The sequence below is a fragment of the Panthera leo genome, chromosome B1 (assembly GCF_018350215.1).
Source record: "Panthera leo isolate Ple1 chromosome B1, P.leo_Ple1_pat1.1, whole genome shotgun sequence".
Classification (NCBI taxonomy): Eukaryota; Metazoa; Chordata; class Mammalia; order Carnivora; family Felidae; genus Panthera; species Panthera leo.
The window spans coordinates 31,349,594-31,367,966 of NC_056682.1; the positions used below are offsets into that span (position 1 = coordinate 31,349,594).

Below are 18,373 nucleotides of genomic sequence, written 5' to 3' on the forward strand. Positions count from 1 at the left end.
GACACGAGGTCACCTGCGCACTCTGTGGGGGGGGGCGGGGCACGTTTGACTTGTAAGGTTTTCTCCCCACAAGGGCTCTGACGGGGATGCTAGCCTTTCATTCAACAGATTCTTCCCCTTGCAAAGGAAGGTGCACTTGAAGTCAAATCTCCCCAGGATTATCCGAGTTTAGTAGGCTTCCCTGTACAGTAGCTCCCCCTTATCTGTGGGCTTGCTTTTCAAGGTGTCAGGAATTCGGGCTCAACCGAAGGCCAGAAGCAGGTGATCCTCCCTCTGATGTCCCGTCCAAAGGTCAGTAGCGGCCTGACGCTCCGTCACACGGCCTACGTCCTTCACGTCCCTTCATCTCCTCACATCATCACAAGAAGGGTGAGTACAGTGTAATAAGGTATTTTCCGAAACAGAGACCACAGTCACATAACTTTTATTAGAGTATAGTGTTACAATGATCCTATTATTAGTTATTGTTGTTAACCTCTTACTGTGCCTAATTTATAAATTAAACTTTCTCACAAGCATGTATGGGGGGGAAAAACATAATATATATATAAAGCTCAGTACTATTCGCGATTTCAGGTATCCACTGGGGGTCTTGGAATGTGTAGAATGTCTACACAGGGGAATGTCCCCCCTGTGTAGAAGCGGGGGGACTACTGTATTGCATGGTATCTTCCAGAAGAACTGAACAGGAAAAAATAATATTTTTTGCCCCAGAGCGAGAAGCCCCAGTGTTCTCTGGAATCCCAAAAGATACTTCGCTGGGAACCAGCAGGTCCCAGGGTCAGACCCCCAGCAGCTCAACACGTCTGAGCCGGTGGCTGGCCTGGGGGTGATCTGCTCACTTGGGTCATGGGGCTCGATTTACAGATTTGGCCGTGTCTTTTTCTTTAGCTAGTTAGCATCGCATGGAGGAAAAACTTACGTCCTAAAGCCTCAGGTTTCTTCAACCTCTCATTACTGTTTGAGGTTCTATTCTGAGCCCCCAGGGGAGAATGTGGGGTAGCTCAGCCCTTCGCTGCACCTAGAAGCATCTGGAACTCAAACGCATATCCTGGTGGTGGCGGGTGGGTAGCACCAGTCGTTTATGGACTAGGACAGCACATTACTATGGTTGCAATGACAAAACCCTTCTAGGCAGGTTCTGATGACCACCGCAAAACAGTAGATCTGGTCATTTGAAAAGACGACGGGGGATGGAGAGAAAAACATGGTCTCAGAGACAAGGGCTGGAGGAAACACAAAGAAAGAGACGTAAAAATAGTCATGAGCAAAAAAGCTACAGAGGGGGAGCACGAGAGAGAGACAGAGAGGGAAAGAGAGCAGAAAAGACGCTAAGGAAGAAGAGAATCCTCAAAAAAATGTAATCTGCAGCAAAAGCTAGGCCAAAAAGAAAACCTGCCTTTATCAACAGTTGACCCAGAAGACTATGGAATGCAGTGTCGACATTTTGGAGCCTCTCAGGGGGGATATGCGGAGTTTGCCAACCACCCTGAAGAGCTCGATGGTTACATAATTGCATCATTAGGATGTCCAGTTCAAACCCCTTGTATTAATATTGAATTAGGCTTCCCAATTTAGTATTTAAAAAAAAAAAAAGACAACAACGCTCTCCCCCCTCCCCCACCCACCCTCTCCCCCAGCCCCACAAAGAAAACTTTAAAAATTTAAAAAGAAAAAAAGGCAGCTCTGGGCAATTCACTTTATCTTCCCTCCCTCCCCCCCCCCCCTCCCCCAACGAAAAGGAAGATGAGAACAAGTACAACAGAGCTTGGAGATGAAAAACGCCCTCGTTGTGATTCGCTTTGTGTCACATGTCTGAGTGTTGGATGCGGTTCCGTGTATGGGGTTGGTGGGCAGACTTGGGTGTGATATTTGTAGATGTACGGGGAAGTGGGTGAGCAAAATCAGTGACTCCGGGTGAGGGACGGAGTGCAGGGCCCGAGAGGGAGCCCCATGAACTGGCTGCCCCACAGTAACTATCACAGGCTCTTAAAAAAAAAAAAAAAAAAAAAAAAAAAGGAAGGAAGAAGTCTCAGAATGTCCTCAGGTGTCCCATCCCCATCCCCAAGGAAGTTGCGGCCGGACCTCTAGCCCAGGCTGGTGATGTTGGCACGGCCACCAGGGGGAGCCACAATGCGCTGGGTGGTGCGGCGGGGAATGTTGTCATCAATCTGAGCACCTGGAGAGGAGACAGGGACAAGGGGCCGTGGTCAGGGTCAGAAACAGTCCCACCAACCGTTCCTGCTTCACGCCCGAACAGCACAGCCCAGGAGAAAATGGGCCCGGCCCGTACTTGCAGTAAACCACATATAAAAGAACACCGTTTCAGCTGTTGATTGACTGAGACTACATCCTGCCCCTAATCTCATTAGGCAAATTAAGCGTGGCTTTTCTGAAGGTTTCGAGAGCCTTCTCCCTGGCTTTTTATTCCCCTAACTCTGTATGTACCTCTGCTGTAATGTGCTTCCTGAGATGGGAATGGCCTGGTGAGATAAAATAGAAACATCATTGGGGCGCCTGGGTGGCTCAGTCGGTTAAGCGTCCAACTTCGGCTCAGCTCATGATCTCGCGGTCTGTGGGTTCGAGCCCCGCGCCGGGCTCTGTGCTGACAGCTCAGAGCCTGGAGCCTGCTTCAGGTTCTGTGTCTCCCTCTCTCTCTGCCCCTCCCCTGCTTGTGCTCTGTCTCTCTCTCTCAAAAATAAATAAACGTGAAAAAAAAAAAAGAAATGTTATTATGCCCGTTTCGCTTTCTGAGAAAACTAGTAAGGTTGGTTATTTTTTAAACTTTTGAAAACTGGTAAACCATTTAATGGCATACACGGTGACTCTCTGAAAACCAGCACTACCCGACAAGAAAAAAAAAATCTACCGAATTAACTGTTTCTTTAACATGCCATAGCATAGAGATCTGAATACTTATCTGGGGCTCAGGGAGCTTGAAAGGTGGAAGGTTTCTAGCCATGGGCCAAAGGGAGGGGCTGGAAGTTTCAAGTAGGAAACTTCCTAAACATCTGGACCTCTTCCTCTCACCTTCCCTGACAGCATTCGCTTTCCCCGAACTAACGACTGTTATATTAATGACTATGTATATTAACTCATTTAATCCCCAGCCCCATGAGGCAGCTACTACTCTTACGCCCATTCTCCAGATGAGGGGCCCGAGGCACGGCTGCATCTGGCTACAAAGTGACGCGATTCAAACTCCAGAATGGTACCAGCTGAACTACGAGAATACACTGTACTCGTGGGGGCGAAGCGAGTTCCAAAATACCACAACACCCTCTGTCGGGATGGACACGAGACTCTGGAGAAATGTCCTCTTAATACACTGGGTTATATGTACACGGAGAGTATGCGTCAGGACACAGGTGACAGAAACTCATGTGAAGATCCTGAAACGCATCTGGCCATTTCATGTAAGTTACACCTCCGGGGATATTAGTATCTCTCACCCACATCATTCTGGGTTCTAGACTTGCTTGCTCCACTCACGTGGCCCTGCAGAACAGGGCCCCGACACGCCATAACCGTACCAGACAAGCTGAATCCAGACTGGTGCAGGTTCCGGACAGGAGGGGCCTGCTGCTTGGCAGGAGACGTCTTGGCCGAGGAGGCTGGGGTGACTGTCTTGGGCGTCACGGACACCTCGCACACGGGTCCGTCGTACAGGCCGCGGGGAACCCCTCTCAGTTCTGCCAGCTGCAAAACACAAGGGCCCGTTAACTCGGGCCACATTCACAGAGGACATCTCCCCCGCACCTCTCCTAAGAGGGAAGGAACAGCAGTCGGGACGGGCCTGTGAGATGTGCGGACGGAGGGCTCCCCTGACGGGCACGGATGGCAGGGACAGAGGTCAGCGAGGAGCCAGCACCCACGGCTCCAGGCCAAAGCTCCCCCAAGGGGGACCGTGCGTAGCTGGTTACTCCACAAAAACCGACTAACGTTTCTTACCATTTTTTCCCCAGGAACTTTAACTCACACCCAAGGCAGAACCCCTAAGCATGTTGTAAAGAGGATGTGCTCTCTTAGTTAAGATCTGGCCCCCAACTTCCTTTTCAATCTCAGCCTCCCTTGAATTCCCTCGCAGCTCCATCCATTCCCCGCCTCACCGTCCCCAAGCACCGGTGCTGTACGATGCCCTGAATACACTGTACATTTTCCATGCTCACGACATTCCAATTCCCTTGTCTCCCTTCTTTGACTTGTCAAACTCCTACTTAACCTTCCAAACCCAACTCAAAATGCCCTCTCCCCATGACACTTTCCCCATGACTCTACAGCAGTGGCTGCCTCCTCTGAACCTCACTACTCATCACAGCACATACCACATCATACTTGATTCTGGCTGGCTTAGACATTCCTGACTCATCCGCTGGTATTCCGAACTCCAGAAATAAAAACATCATGCTTTCCTTTATCCCTGAACCATCCCCTCCCCCGCACCCATCTTGATATTCTAACTCGAAGTGTAAGCACTTCTGGAATCGAACTTAACCCATAATAAAAACAATTCGTAAGATCAGAGCTACTCACTCTGCTCCTCGCCTTGATACGCTTGTAAACAAAATCAGGGAAGGGCTTCCGGGGGATGTAGCGCCCAGAGCCTTCGGTGACATGAAGGGTGCCATCCTCCAGGACGATCTTCCCCTGGCTGATGACCACCAGTGGGGAGCCACGGCACTCCATGCCTTCAAAGATGTTGTACTCAAGAGACTAGGGAGAGAGAGTGCATAAACTTTAGCAGACTGCCTGTCGTCCTGGTGAGGTTCAACCAGCCTGGGGGCGCCCCCTGCTCCGTACCAAGCAGATGAAAGAAAGGCCCAGAGATGAAGTCCTGTCCTGACTGGCCACCCCAGCAGGCACTCAACCTGTCTTGATTTCCCTGTCTAGAATATGGAATAATCTTTCCCTACTTCTCAAAACTTTGGGGGAAAAAACAGCTGGAACAGAAAAACTGTATGGAAAAGCGTGAAGGTTTGCAAATGCTACACAAATGTAAAGAAAATGATTCCTTGCATTAGCAGCGGCTCTGTCCTCATGGACTCAAGCCCCAATCAGGTTAAAACCCAAAGGCTTTCTCTGACCAAGTTGCAAATTTCATTTCGAGATGAGCATCCATGAGCCGGCTTTCCCGGTTTTCCAATCTGTCAGGGATGTGGTTACACTGCGGTCCCTGAACGAAAAGACCGTGGCAACTCGGGCCATGCCTTCAATAACATGTTTGAAGTCTAGCTAACTTCTAGCTAACTTGCAGCGATCCTTCTAGCTTCAAGTTTTGCAGTGACCTCTCCGTGCGTCCTGGAAAATACGCAGGAACTTGACGTGCATGTGAGCTTGTTCTTGCAGAACAAGGCAACGGAAAAGGGGAGGCACTACTCTTACGTGTCACAGTCCCATCCCGTGGCTTCGGCTCACCCACTGCTACTTATCCACAATGCCCCGCGCTTCTTCCTGCCTGCCCCGTGCATCAGTACAAATGGCCATGGCCGGAGAATCAACAGGCAGCTCTCACCTCAAAAAGCAGCCCGGCCTTCTAGAGAAGTCGGACCAGGTTATCAGCACTAAAGGAGTCAGTCTGTGAACAGAGAGCGGTCACAGGATACTGCAGTTCAGGAGAACATTTCTGTTTGGCACAGTGGCTAGGCAGTGCGGGGAAGCGCCCGGCTGGCCTAACAGCTCACGTTCAGTGTCAAAATGCAGGGGTGTTGACTGAAAACTGCAAGGAAGGGGGCACCTGGGTGGCTCGGTGGCTTAAGTGTCCCTCTCTTGGTTTTGGCTCAGGTCATGATCTCACATTTCATGGATTCGAGCCCCATGTCCGACTCTGTGCTGACAGCGTGGAGCCTGCTTGGGATTCTCTCTCTGCCTCTCTCTCTCTCTCTCTCTCTCTCTCAAAATCAATACTTATTTAAAAATATATATATTAAAAAAAAAAAAAAAAAAAAAACCCTGCAACGAAGGGCTGTCAGCACTGCTCTGAGACTCCCGTGGAAGGAATCCCGTGGAAGCTACCCAAGAAATAAGGCAGAGGCACCTAGGGGATGGGGAGGGGGCTCCACACATGCATTCCGGGACCAAAGTGTGCACCCCAAGCCTAAGACTGTCTTCCATCCCTGAAATCAGTATCAGCAACAGAGCTGTGCAACCTGTCGGCCTCGATGGAACTGGGCTCTTCCAGCAGGATCCTTGCTTTCCCCACTGGCCTGGGGGATCACCCCACTGGGGCCATTTTACATTCAGCGCTCAGCCTGACATTTTCCTAGACCACGCCGGCGACAGGAACTCGGACCACCAGCTTGCCGGAGCACCAGCCTTCAGCTCATCTTCTCAGCAGACACTTTTGCCTGCCAAAGTTGAGGCACACCAGATTCTCTGCTACCCCCTTTCTCCACGGCGTTTCCAGCTCTCACCCAACCTAGGCGACGCACGGGCCAGCCCTTGGTAGCACAGTGTATCTGCAGAGGAGCCTCGTGTTACACGCCTCGTCTTGGCGTGTTTTCTCTCACAGCGGTACGTAAACTCAGGGAATCCCTCCAAATCGGAGGCATCTTAGACTGGGTGCAGTCCAGGCCCTGTGTGTGGGAACTCTGAGTAGGGTCGCTTGAATCCTGCCTCAGAACTCGTTTCTTCATCTGCCTCTCTCCCAGGGCTTTCGTGACAGTGACCACACACAAGGAACCTATGTGTGTAGATCATGTTGTCAGAATCCTATCGTCTCTGAACTGACCTCTGACGGGGTGTGCGTCACCATCTGAGGGCATTAAGCCCTACCTCTTCCGGGTCACTCCGCAGCTAAGTGTCTACACTCTAACAAGCTCCTCTTCTGCCTTACCGGAAGACTGGGGACAGCTCTGGACACGGGGCCATCCATCCGCCCTGGGTTCGGATCCCAGTCCTGCCACACACCAGCTGTGTGACTCTGGACAAGCCCCTTACACTCCTGAGATTCAGCTCCTCGTCGACCAGGGACAAAACCTGCCTCGCAGCACTGGCACCAAGATTCGGTGAAATAAAATGAACAAAAGCATCTAGCACGTTACTTGGCACAGACCAGGCATTTAGGAAATGTTCACTCCTCCACGGCCTGTTTTTGTTTTGGTTTTTTTGGGGTTTTTTTTTGTCCTTTCCCAGTAAGACGGCAAGCTCTTCAGTTTCAAAGCCATCATGAGACGCATACACGGAGTTTAACTGCCTGTAAATGACTGATCACAAATGCCTAGAAGGGCTTTCGGCCATCTCTCATTTTCGCAAGATGGGAAGAACCAGCCCCCTGACTCTAAGTGACTTAAAATGAACAAGCCCAATGGTTCAGATCACAGCTTAGGGGATACAGAAACTACCCTCTGTCAAACCACGAGGCGGGGAGGCTTCGCTGTTCACCAGGTAGAGACATTTTTAACCCACATCCACCCTGGCTCCCTAAAATAACTCATCTGGCTGGATGCCTGAAAAATCCAAGCAGAGGCTTAGCAACAGGGCCCTCAATGATAGTTAGCTAAATGCTCCAAATTAAAGCTAATTAGCCCAGTGGTATGAAACACTGTATTACACAGGGAAAGCCTCTCATTTGTATTTTCCTGGATGATTAAGGCTGCACAGATGTGCTTAGTATGGACCCTGAATCAGGTGAGGGCAGAAAAGAGGCGCTTTTCTTACGTGGGGTTGCCTGGAGGTAAAGGCAGGCCAGTGCTGTTGCTCTGGAAAAGCGAATGTGTGAATGGCAGAAATCTGTCTTCTCGATTTTTCACATCCCCTCTTCTGCCAGGTGAAGGGCTCCAAGTGCAAACTCCCTAACTAGGTCATCTGCAGCTTAAATAACGAGTCCAGTTCACCCTCTATCACCTCTGCAGAAGGGACTGCCAAGGAGGAGAAGCATTTCCTCCATCGAAGCGTGACCAAGGGGCTGTACATGCAGTCTGGTAGGGAAGAACCCTGGACAATTTTGGCTTCTAATTCTGGCCCTACCACAAAATAGCTATGTAACGTCAGACTGGTCACTTACGCTCTCAAACCCTCCATTTACTTATCTTCCCAATTGGGGTAATGGTGCCACCCCTACATTGAGAAGGCCGGATGAAAAGTAAATGGGACTGTGACGTTCATGAATAAGAATAGCTAGGTTCACTGGGCAGGACCCCAGGAGCTCTGCCTGCAGAGGCCATTCTGGACCCCCAAGATGTTGTGATCTACATTACAAGTAGGTGTGGCTATAAGGCTATGCTGGGAAGCTAAGCCAGCCAATGGGGAAGGAGGAAAAAAGTCAACTCTACACATTGAGAGCCGAGCAACCTTCCCAAAAGACATCCACCATCCAGGCACCTACAGGTGTCCACAAAAGCTAGAGGTGAGCCCCGCAGCCCAAGCACCTCTGTCCAAACAGGAGAGGCTTGGGATACAGCAAAAGGCCCAGAGCTGTCCTAGAGAGACCCCTGAAGCCCACCCCGGATCTGCCACGGCACCTGGGGGAGGTGTCAGTATTTACTGGCCCAGGCTATGTGGGGTGGACCGTCTAGAATCAGATTCCCTATGTGCCCAGCTTTCAGTTTGATTTTTACGTAGAATATCCTTGTCATTCATTAAGATTTCTTAATGAATTCCTAAGAGTTTCTGACATAAAACACTCGTGTCCTATGCCCATTTCTTTTCCCTTTGTGTATTTTCTTTCGATATTTAATACACACACACACACACAGTTTTTTCTATGAAGAACCGAAGGTATCTCACAGCTCTAATGCCACTGATCTCGCAAAATCACAGGACAGTCAGAGACTTTGTCTAAACCCCTTCAGGTCCACTGAGGAGCCTGAGACATGACATGAAGTCCCTTACCTAATGTCTAATTAATAACACAGGGCATCCTCAAGCTCTGCGGTGTAGACCAAGAAGCAAGAGATACCCTAAACTACAGATCCTAAAATCATGATCAGAATACTGCTGGAGATAGTTCTTCTATTTGGGAAGAAGTCAAAGTGAATGAATTCCTTTAGGACAAGAGCACCTGTCACTTAGGTTTCTGTCCAACAACACTGAAAAGCAGTGGCTTAAAACAATCAAACTGTGCATCTCAGGGTGGACATCTGAATGTTTGACGTAGGTCCCTTGTGGTAAGCACTGCCACGAGAGGTGTTGCATCCAACCACTGCACCCATGGGATGGTGCCTGACTTCCAGAAGCTTCTGATGTCCTGGCATGACTTTAGAGGCTTTGGAGGTCTACAGACAAAGACCTCCATCTATAAAGAGTCCATGGGACTGCAAAATGGTGATAAGAGTAACAGTCTTACTGATCCCACCAAAGATAAGGAGATGGCTATTCTCAACAAATTGCAAGTTATACTATACCCCAGGAAATGTGTAATATATCTTGCGGTTCATTCCTATCATATCAAGTTCTTTCCGGGGACTCTCCCTCCCTCAGTCTCTTTCTGTGACTACAATTCATTCAGATTGGGTCCATGCAGTATAACAGGACTTACACTGTTGTGGGTCTTGGCAGAGATGGTTTTAACGCTGTCGGGGTCCCAGATGACCAGGTCAGCATCGGATCCCACAGCAATGCGGCCTTTCCGGGGGTACAGGTTGAAGACTTTGGCTGCATTGGTGCTGGTCACGGCCACAAACTGGTTCTCGTCCATCTTCCCCGTGACCTGAGAAGCACAGCACATACACGCACACACACCAAATGCAGGTTACAGAGTTGAAAGGAGCAATGTGACTTTGCAGGAAAAAAAAAAAAAAAGGAACACGCTTTGGATATACACCACAACTTAGACGAACATAAAGGGCATTGTGCTGAAAGAACCAACCTCAAAAGGCCACAAGCCATATGATTTTATTTGTATCCCATTCTGAAAATAAAAAAGTTACAGAGATGCAAGACAGACGAGGGACGAGGTGAAGATTCCTCCAGGGGCCAGGGTGGCTATCATAGGGTGGCTAAACACATAGGGGGTGTTTGTGGTGATGGGGGAAGTCTGGGTCTTGGTTTTGGGTGGTGGTTACATAAACCTACATAAGACAACATGACAGAACCACACACACACACACACACACACACACACACACTGTGTTGCTGTCAATGTGTGGGCTTTGATAAGGTGCCATAATCACTTGTTGGTAAAAATGGAGGAAGAGCACACAGGACCCATCTCTCTGTTCTGTCTTTGTTAACTGCCTCTGAATCTATAATTATTTGATAGTGAAAAGTTAAAAAAAAAAATTCTAAAGGGGCTACAATGCCTCTTCAGGAAGGATCACTTCGGGGAGCCTGGGTGGCTCAGTCAGTTAAGCGTCCAACTCTTGATCGATCTCAGCTCAGGTCATAATCCCACAGCTCGTGAGTTCGAGGCCCACATCAGGCTCTGTGCCGACAGCATGGAGTCTACTTGGGATTCTTAATCTCTCTCTCTCAAAATAAACAAACATTAAAAAAAAAAAAAAAAAAAAAAAGGAAACAACATTTGGCCTCAATGACTGTCCTTTTCAAAACTACAAGTCCAGGCTCAGGCTTGCAGTCTAGCCAACCCAGAGGTCCCAGCGCCCGGTCGGGGCACCGCACCCGTGTCATGCTGTAGGTGCTGATCAGTTTCCTCATGCCCTGCCCTGCAGTTTCTCATCCCTACCCCTTAAGTTCCTCTTCCCTTTCAATGCAGATCAGAGGAAATGACTGCCTATCTCTGAGTTAGGGAAGCCACTCTAAAGCTAGGAGAAAAACGAGCCAAGGAAATGAGCAGGTATTAAGAGAGAGGAAAATACAAATGGCCAAGAAGCACATGAAAAAAAACTTCACTTTAATCAGTCATTGAAGAGATTAAATGTAAAACAAATTCACCCCTCAGATGGGCAAAGTTCTATTTTTTGATGACAATACCAGTTGGGACCTGGTAGAAGAAAATGGCACACACGGCTGGCAGCATACAAATTGGTGTAATCTTTGTGGAAAGAACTTTGACGACACATAGCAAAAGCCTTAAAGATATACACACCCTTTGGCCCAGGAAATAGCACTTCTAGAAATTTCTCCCACAAGCACCATTAAAGGTCTATCTAAGAAGGTGTTTACAAGATGTTCATCCCAGTAAAAAAAAAAAAAAAAATCAAAAACAGCATAGGGGCACCTGGTGACTCAGTCAGTTAAGCGTCCGACTCTTGATTTCGGCTCAGGTCATGATCTCACGGTTCGGGCGACTGAGCCATGCATCGGTCTCTGTGTTGACAGCATGGAGCCTGTTTGGGATTCTCTCTCTCCCTCTGTGCCCCTCCCCTGCTCTCTCTCTCTCTCTCTCAAAAATGGATAAACTTATATAAATGTTCAAAGAATTACAAATGAATTACCGTCCAGCATTAACATGGAATCTTTTGCTACTAATGACCAAGTTTTTTTAAGTATATTCAAGGATGCGAGGACATTTTCATAACATACTGTTTTAAAACAAGCCACAAAACAGTATATATGATGCCCGTGTTACCTACACTCTCACACACATACATATCGGATACACACGGGTACTCTTGCACTGGCAGAAACCGGAAAGACATTTGCCAAAATCTTAATTGCAGTTATCTGAAAGGGATTTTTACTTATTTCCTTATTCTTTTTGGACTAAGGATATATGGTGTCCATACTCGAAACAAATTATTAAGAAACAGAAAAACCTGTTCTGTTGTTGTGCTTTCAAACACTGAAAATGAAAAAGCCCAAAGACCCCTGAGAGGTCGGTGTATGTTCAAAGCAGGCCTGCCAGCAGCCTGGAGTGGGCAGAAATGCTAACCCTAGAGAGCCCTAATAGACAGTTTTAAGGAAATTATGTCCATTTCCCAGAGTAGAAGACTGACTGAGACGGTCACCGGGTTGCTAAGGAAGTTTTTTCCTGACTGATCAAAAAAGTCCTATTTTATTATTATTTCTTTTTTTAATTTTTTTAATGTTTGTTTATTTTTGAGAGAGAGAGGGGGAGACAGAATCCGAAGCAGGCTCCAGGTTCTGAGCTGTCAGCACAGAGCCCGATGTGGGGCTCAAACTTGTGAACTGCGAGATCATGACCTGAGCTGAAATTGGTTGCTCCACTGACTGAGCCACCCCGGCGCCCCAAAGTCAAATTTTAAAGAGTCTCTGGGTTTTCTTTTTCAGTTTCCACTGATTCACAGACGATAACGGTAAGAAATATATATGTATTATTTAGGAGGAAAGGGCCACAAGGAGTGGTCTTGGATTCCCAAACCTAAAAACTCCTGTCACACCAGCACCAGCTTCTAGAATTTTCTCAACTGCCATGTCAAGGCTTCCAGGAGACCCAGGACCCTCAGAGGAGGCGGCCAGGGGAAGCGGACACTAATCCACGAGGGAGGCTCCCGCTCCTTACCACAGCCTTATCCCAGATGACAGACATCCGCTCCTCGGTGCCATTGGTGCCTTCGGGGATCAGAGTGAAGTTGTCCTTTCCCACAGCCTTCTGGGCAGTGTTGAATGTGCAGTGGGCACTGCCAGTGACCTGAAGATCTCCGCTGGAAGGAAAACACACGGCTGGCTTGTAACGAATCTCATACCCCAAAACATCCTTGGACATGTTTTTCTCATTTGCGGGGCCACTGACGGATTTCGAAAGAGCCTGTCCTCCCCTCACGAGATAGGAGATTCGGGAAGAAGTGACATGGTACCAAAGCTTCACACTACATCTCTTTTGGGAGGTGTCTCAGCTTCTGGCCACGCCGCACCACAGTGGGACCCTTTTGATCCCTCGTTCATTCCCTCCGGTCGGCTTTCAAGACGGCCCAGGATTTTATCTAGAATTTCCTGGCAGGACGACGTCAGAGCGATAATCCCCTGTTCCTGCTTAGCCATCTGAATCTGGAGAACAGAGGTCTCTCTGTTTGCAAGCCTGCTTTTGCCCGCCATGCTGGACCCTGACAGGTCAGCCTGGTCCAAAGAGAGGCTGAGAAGGGGGAGTGTGAACATGTCACCAAGACTCACCAGGACAGCAAGGAGTTCAGGAAGTCCGGAGTGGTCGGGTCAGGGCTCAGGGGTGGGGAGGTGACAAAAGCGGCGGCCTTGGCCCAGTTCTTGCTCCAGTAGTGGGAGCCATCAGTCCCCAAGCTGGCGGTGATGGGCTCGCCATACACCACGGTTCCTGTCCAACAGGAAAACAAAGCTCAGTAGGATACAACAAGGGAAGGAAACCACCCTACTGGGAACCACCAACGCCTGGCAGCAGGCCAATGGCTCGCCATCCCTTACTCACCCTCTCGAAGGCAAAGACCTGGATGGCCGAATACGTCCACCTGCCAAAGTCACCAATCTAACGTGCGCTCCCTATGATTCTACCCCCGGGCCCCGCTCTTCTACCTCAACACACTCTCTTACCTCCTACACTGCCGATTCCCACGTCTCCTAACAGTCCCCAGCTCAGACTGCGTCCAAGCACCCAGTCCCGAGGGCTGTCTACACTCTTACTTTGGGGTGACCCACGGCACCTCAAACTTGACCTCACGGCTCATCAAATACTTTCTCCGCTTCCCAACATTGCCCAACTCTCTTTGCACGGTCCAGCTCTGGCTCCTGGACTGAGAGAGGAAGTTAGACATGGTATCAGTGGGCCTGAGGCGTTTGAGAACATGTATTCAGCCCTCCAGATGGGTCCAAGAGACAGCCTGGATCCCTGAGTCACTGCCTGAAGGCAGCTGTCCTTGAGAGCCACCAGATGCAGCACCAACGCGGTGAGACTGAGAAACAAAGGACTCTGCACAGTGATGCTACTCAGACGTCAGTGTATCCGGAAGCTTGGTCCAACTTCATACATTGTCCAAGAATGTCGATTCCCTGATGCTCACTCAAATCACGTCCTCTTCTCTGTCCATTCAGGTGCAAGCCACAAAGTCGGGAGTCATCAACCCACTGAATGCCCGTGCTTCAACACTGTAAATACACCCTTCCCTTTCCACCTCGCGTTCCTTCCCTTCCACCAGGCCTTCTTCCTTTCTCCCTGGCTCACTCCAACAGAGCCTCCCGATCAGAGTTTTACTTTTGCTTTCCCAATGTTCCCAGGTTTACTTTTGCTTTCCCATCGTTCTTCCCTGCCTCTCCGCTCATTCTCCAGGACCCTTCCAGAGTGATCTTCCCTACGCATAACCTTCCCAAGCCATCCTCTTCCATAAACCCCGAAGGAGCCCTTCTGCTTTCGAGAACGAGACAAACTCCTCCCAGAAGCATCTAAGGCCCCTCATTATCCAGCTTCATGTTAAAGCTCGTCGCTTCCTCGACGTCATCTACGACACACCTGGTCCTCCCACGACACACCTGGTCCTCCCTTCCAATAATCATCCAGTTTTGAATTTTTTGATTCTCCACTTGCAGAATTCCTGAAGAAAAGGAGTCAGTCTACACACAGTAGGCACTCAATAAATGTGTGTCAAACTGATGAAAGGGCGTAATGCTTTCTTAGTTGAAGGCATCAGGGCTGGGATTTCACCTCAGCCAGCCTTAGGGCCACCAGGAAGGTGCCTCTCCTTGCCTCCTCCCATCATAGGAGGGCTAACCCCACCCCCCACAGCAGTCAGCCAAGGATTCCCTCTTCTCTAAGGCCAAACACTTCCCAGTCAGGAATGTGCCTCCTTGCCTCTCCCCAGCCTCTTCCAAGGACTTATCTCTTGATGACATACCATAACACCTTCTCTGCTGCCCTAGAGCCGGCTCCTCCTGGCTGCCCTCTCTAGCCTCAGGAATTTCACAAAGGAGCCACTCTCCAGCCAGGCAGTGTTCGAGGCCACCGGCAGGCAGCTCATTTGAGGAAATCAAGTTAACCATGCCCAAGCGGGAGAAACCAATCCAGGGCTCCAGAACCCAGGGGAAGCCTCACACAGCAGGAAGCCCCCAGGCAGAAAAGGGCCAATGCTCAGAATCACCTGGAAGGGCTCCGGAGTTCCCGACTCACGCAAAGCCAGCTGGGTGGCTGCACAAACTGCCCCCGCTCATCCCGAAGTGGAAAAACACTGCACAACGAGCAGGCCTTCACTGCTGCCAGGGCCACTTATGAAATACAAGCGGCTGAGCAGACCAGCGCTGGGCCCTGGGCTCTCACAGGACCTGAGGCTCCTGGCTTTTGGTTTGCACATCAGCCCCCCCCCCCCGCCCCCCGCCCCCCGCCCCAACTGCCTGAGTGGGATTATGGCTCTTCTGACCCACTCAGGAGGGGAGAGCTCAGCAAGTCATTAGGAAAACAAAGGATCTGTAACCCTAAAGGTTACCAGCTTGGGTCATGAGTAGGTTCCAGAGAGCAGAAGTGCTCAGAGAAAAAGCCTGCTTAGACCGTCTTTGAAAATCACTGGTTAAGCGCAGACGTTTTCCTGATTCTCTCGTGAGTTGCTATGGCTCACCCTCTCCCTGGACCTGCTCTTCAGTCCTCCCTTTGGAAGCTTTAGCACGAGGAGGAGCTGGTTCCTGGAACACCTCCTGGATCCCACCAAGTGTGAGTGCCCTTGACTGTGACCTTCATCCCACTCTATGAAACTCAGACTGGGGTGGGTCCCGTTCTCTCTGCGCCTGGGAACTTGCACCTCCCTGCAAAGGAATGAACCCAGCCTGCAGCCTCTGAAAAACCCGGAACTGGAGGGGCGCTTCAAGGCCACTGCGGACCCGAACCTGCCTCCTTAGGCCAAGGCTGAGCCAGGACTCCTCGGCCAGCGCCAGGCTAAGATGGGGATAAGGGAGAAGGAGGGAGGCATCTTGTAGCTCATCTCAGCTTTGTCCTGTTCAAATTTCAAGGGAATCAGAGGTCCTTGCTGGCTTTCCATTGATTTTTCTTTAGCCCCCAAAGGCAGGGCAGGGGTTAAACCAGCCTGTAGAAGGCCTCCTCCTCCAGGGAGAGGTAGGTCCACAGGTGGGGGGCTCTGCCATTCAGGACTGATGGCCCCCCAGTACCTCCCCAGGGTATCGCTCCCATTTTATAAACACTGTTCCCGAGGGAGCCATGGATGAGCTTCTGGTCCTCCATCAGGCCACAGACACCACTAAACTGTGTGCCAGAAATAATAACCAATGGTAATAATAAGCCACGAAATAGGCTTAAAGGGCCTTTCCACACTCGTCTAAATATACTGCTGACCCTTTCTTGGCGGCAGTTAGACCTTCATGACTTTCTTCTCCAGGGAGAGTCTGAACTGCAGGATGTGACCCCGAGCCAGCCTTTGGCAGGCTCTCTAGGATGGCAGGGAACTGCAAGGCCTTGGGGGTGGTGTTTATTCACAACGAGCCTGGGGCCTGAGTGCATTCATGAAGAATAAATGCAAGGCTGGGGTTTAGAAATGTTTGACAGCTCCTGGCTCTGACAGTTAAGTCATTTCCCATTAACTAGAAGCAAGAGGACAAATCCAGAGCAGAAACCATGGAAAACCATGTAGATGTATTTCAAAACACAGCCACAAAAGCACATTATAAAACCAACTGGGACAGTGACTCACTCTCACTCTCTCTCTCTCTCTCTCTCTCTCTCTCTCTCCTCTCAGAGAACCTAAGCCAGAACTCAACAGCCTAGGGCTCGTCCATGGATAACCCTGTCAGATTTTGGTACCAAGGGTGGTTCCTGAGGAACAGAATCAAAAGTTTTCTGAATTGATTCTGGGGTTTCTAGAATTGCCTCTCTAATCTGATTTGATTTAAAGGCACTAATGCCTCTGTTAAACAGACGCACAAAATATCACCACTGCATACGCCTTATACTTATCATAAGAGGCTAAGTCTGGGTTGACCACAGATTTGATTCCTTAGAATATTGTTGGCAAACTGAGTAGAACACGATTGCCTGGTGGGTCCAAATAAAGTGGAGAAAGAAAAAGTTGAGGCCAGGGATTCAAACTCTCAGCCCGAGTGCTATATAAATGACCCGAGAATTTCTAGGTCTGCCCTGAAAGAGACCCTCTCTCTAGGAGTCTTTTTTTTTTTAATTTTTTTTGAATGTTTATTTATTTTTGAGGGGGGGGGGAAGGGGCAGAGAGAGAGAGAGAGGGAGACACAGAATCCGAAGCAGGATCCAGGCTCCGAGCTGTCAGCACAGAGCCTGATGCGGGGCTCGAACCCACGAACTGTGAGATCATGACCTGAGCCGACGTCAGACGCTCAACCGACTGAGCCACCCAGGTGGCCGGCAGGAGTCTTAAGAGTTTAGCCGGCTGGAAACCAAACCCACGGAGTCATCCTGCTGTATTATAACACACACTGAATTCCCAACCTGCCAAGGGCATTTATTGGGAAGGAATTCTGCCTCGAAACAGCGTTCAGACCCAGGCTGCAATATCCACTCTTCCCGGCAGTCTTCCCTGCCCCTCCCCACCCTGCAGACTTCAGCCTTAACAGCAGCCACATTCGCAAGAGCCAATTCCTTAAGATCTCTTTTTTTTTTTTTCTTTCTCTCTCTCTCTCCCTCCCTCTTCCTCCCCACCCCTCTCCCTCCCTCTCTCTTGTAAATATATACAACAATCTTCTGTTTCTCTGAAGGGCCCTAACACAGATTTTAGTGAGGTTTTATGACAGTCACAAGCCAACTCATATGCCACTCTTTGGGTTCAAGATGCTGAGGTGGCACATTAGCTTAATACTAAGGCGTCCCTCCCCAAGTTGGGGTGGTCCTCGCAGGCTCGATGAACCCAAGTTTTTCATGATGCTGGAGTCACTCCTATTGGCCCGCAGGGCATAGGAAGTATCGGCTCAAGTGTGGGTCCCCAGGGTTTAACATCCCTCGGCAGTCACCCAATGTTCTAAACACTTCCACACCTGGGTTACGGGGGTGGGGCGAGGACGATGGAGAAGGAGGTCTATCAGAGGAGGTTACCAGGCATGACCTGCATGCTACCATTCACACACAGAAGGCACCAGCAACCACAGTAGAGTTCCCTTGTGGACAAAGTGCAGTCTGAGGGAGCCCCTTCTAGAGAAATCCCCACACTAGACCCTCAGCGGGGAGACAGGTGGCCAGGAGTCTGGAACTACGGGCTGGATGATCTGGGGCGAGATATTTACTTTCTGCATTTTAATTTCTCTTCCACGAAATGAGCCCTATTAAATCAATCAATGTCTAAGTGCTTTTGAAGAGTAAAAATTGTCCAAAACAGTCTTTTCTTGGCCGTGTCTTCATTTCCTTATGTGCGGAATGTGACTGATGATACACGGCCCTGCTGAGTGGCACAGAACGGAGGGGGCAGCGTGCGAAAATTTGGCTCTCTGGGAAGACTGCGTGCGGTCGTGCTAGGTCAAGTGCGCGTGGAAAACAGTCTCATTTATATTCATCTCACTTTATCACTTGCCCTGTATGCCTTGTCTTAGATTTAGGACCAGCAAGTTTCTAGGTGGGGAAGTATGTGGACATTAATAAAAAGACATAAAATCA

The 18,373-nt window shown here is 49.6% G+C and overlaps 1 protein-coding gene across 3 annotated transcripts in view; it reads right to left on the reverse strand.

Annotated features, from left to right (window-relative positions):
* Nucleotides 1-1,741: 1,741 nt before the first annotated feature.
* Nucleotides 1,742-18,373, reverse strand: part of DPYSL2 (dihydropyrimidinase like 2) — a 130,364-nt gene continuing 113,732 nt past the window's right edge. For all 3 annotated transcript variants that reach the window (XM_042934510.1, XM_042934512.1, XM_042934511.1), the window contains exons 9-14: nucleotides 12,970-13,126; nucleotides 12,362-12,503; nucleotides 9,476-9,646; nucleotides 4,534-4,713; nucleotides 3,534-3,699; nucleotides 1,742-2,179 (exon numbers count right to left, since the gene is read on the reverse strand). In XM_042934510.1, coding sequence (XP_042790444.1) covers nucleotides 2,088-2,179; nucleotides 3,534-3,699; nucleotides 4,534-4,713; nucleotides 9,476-9,646; nucleotides 12,362-12,503; nucleotides 12,970-13,126 — 908 coding nt within the window. In that variant the 3' untranslated portion in view covers nucleotides 1,742-2,087. The remainder of the gene's footprint in view (nucleotides 2,180-3,533; nucleotides 3,700-4,533; nucleotides 4,714-9,475; nucleotides 9,647-12,361; nucleotides 12,504-12,969; nucleotides 13,127-18,373) is intronic.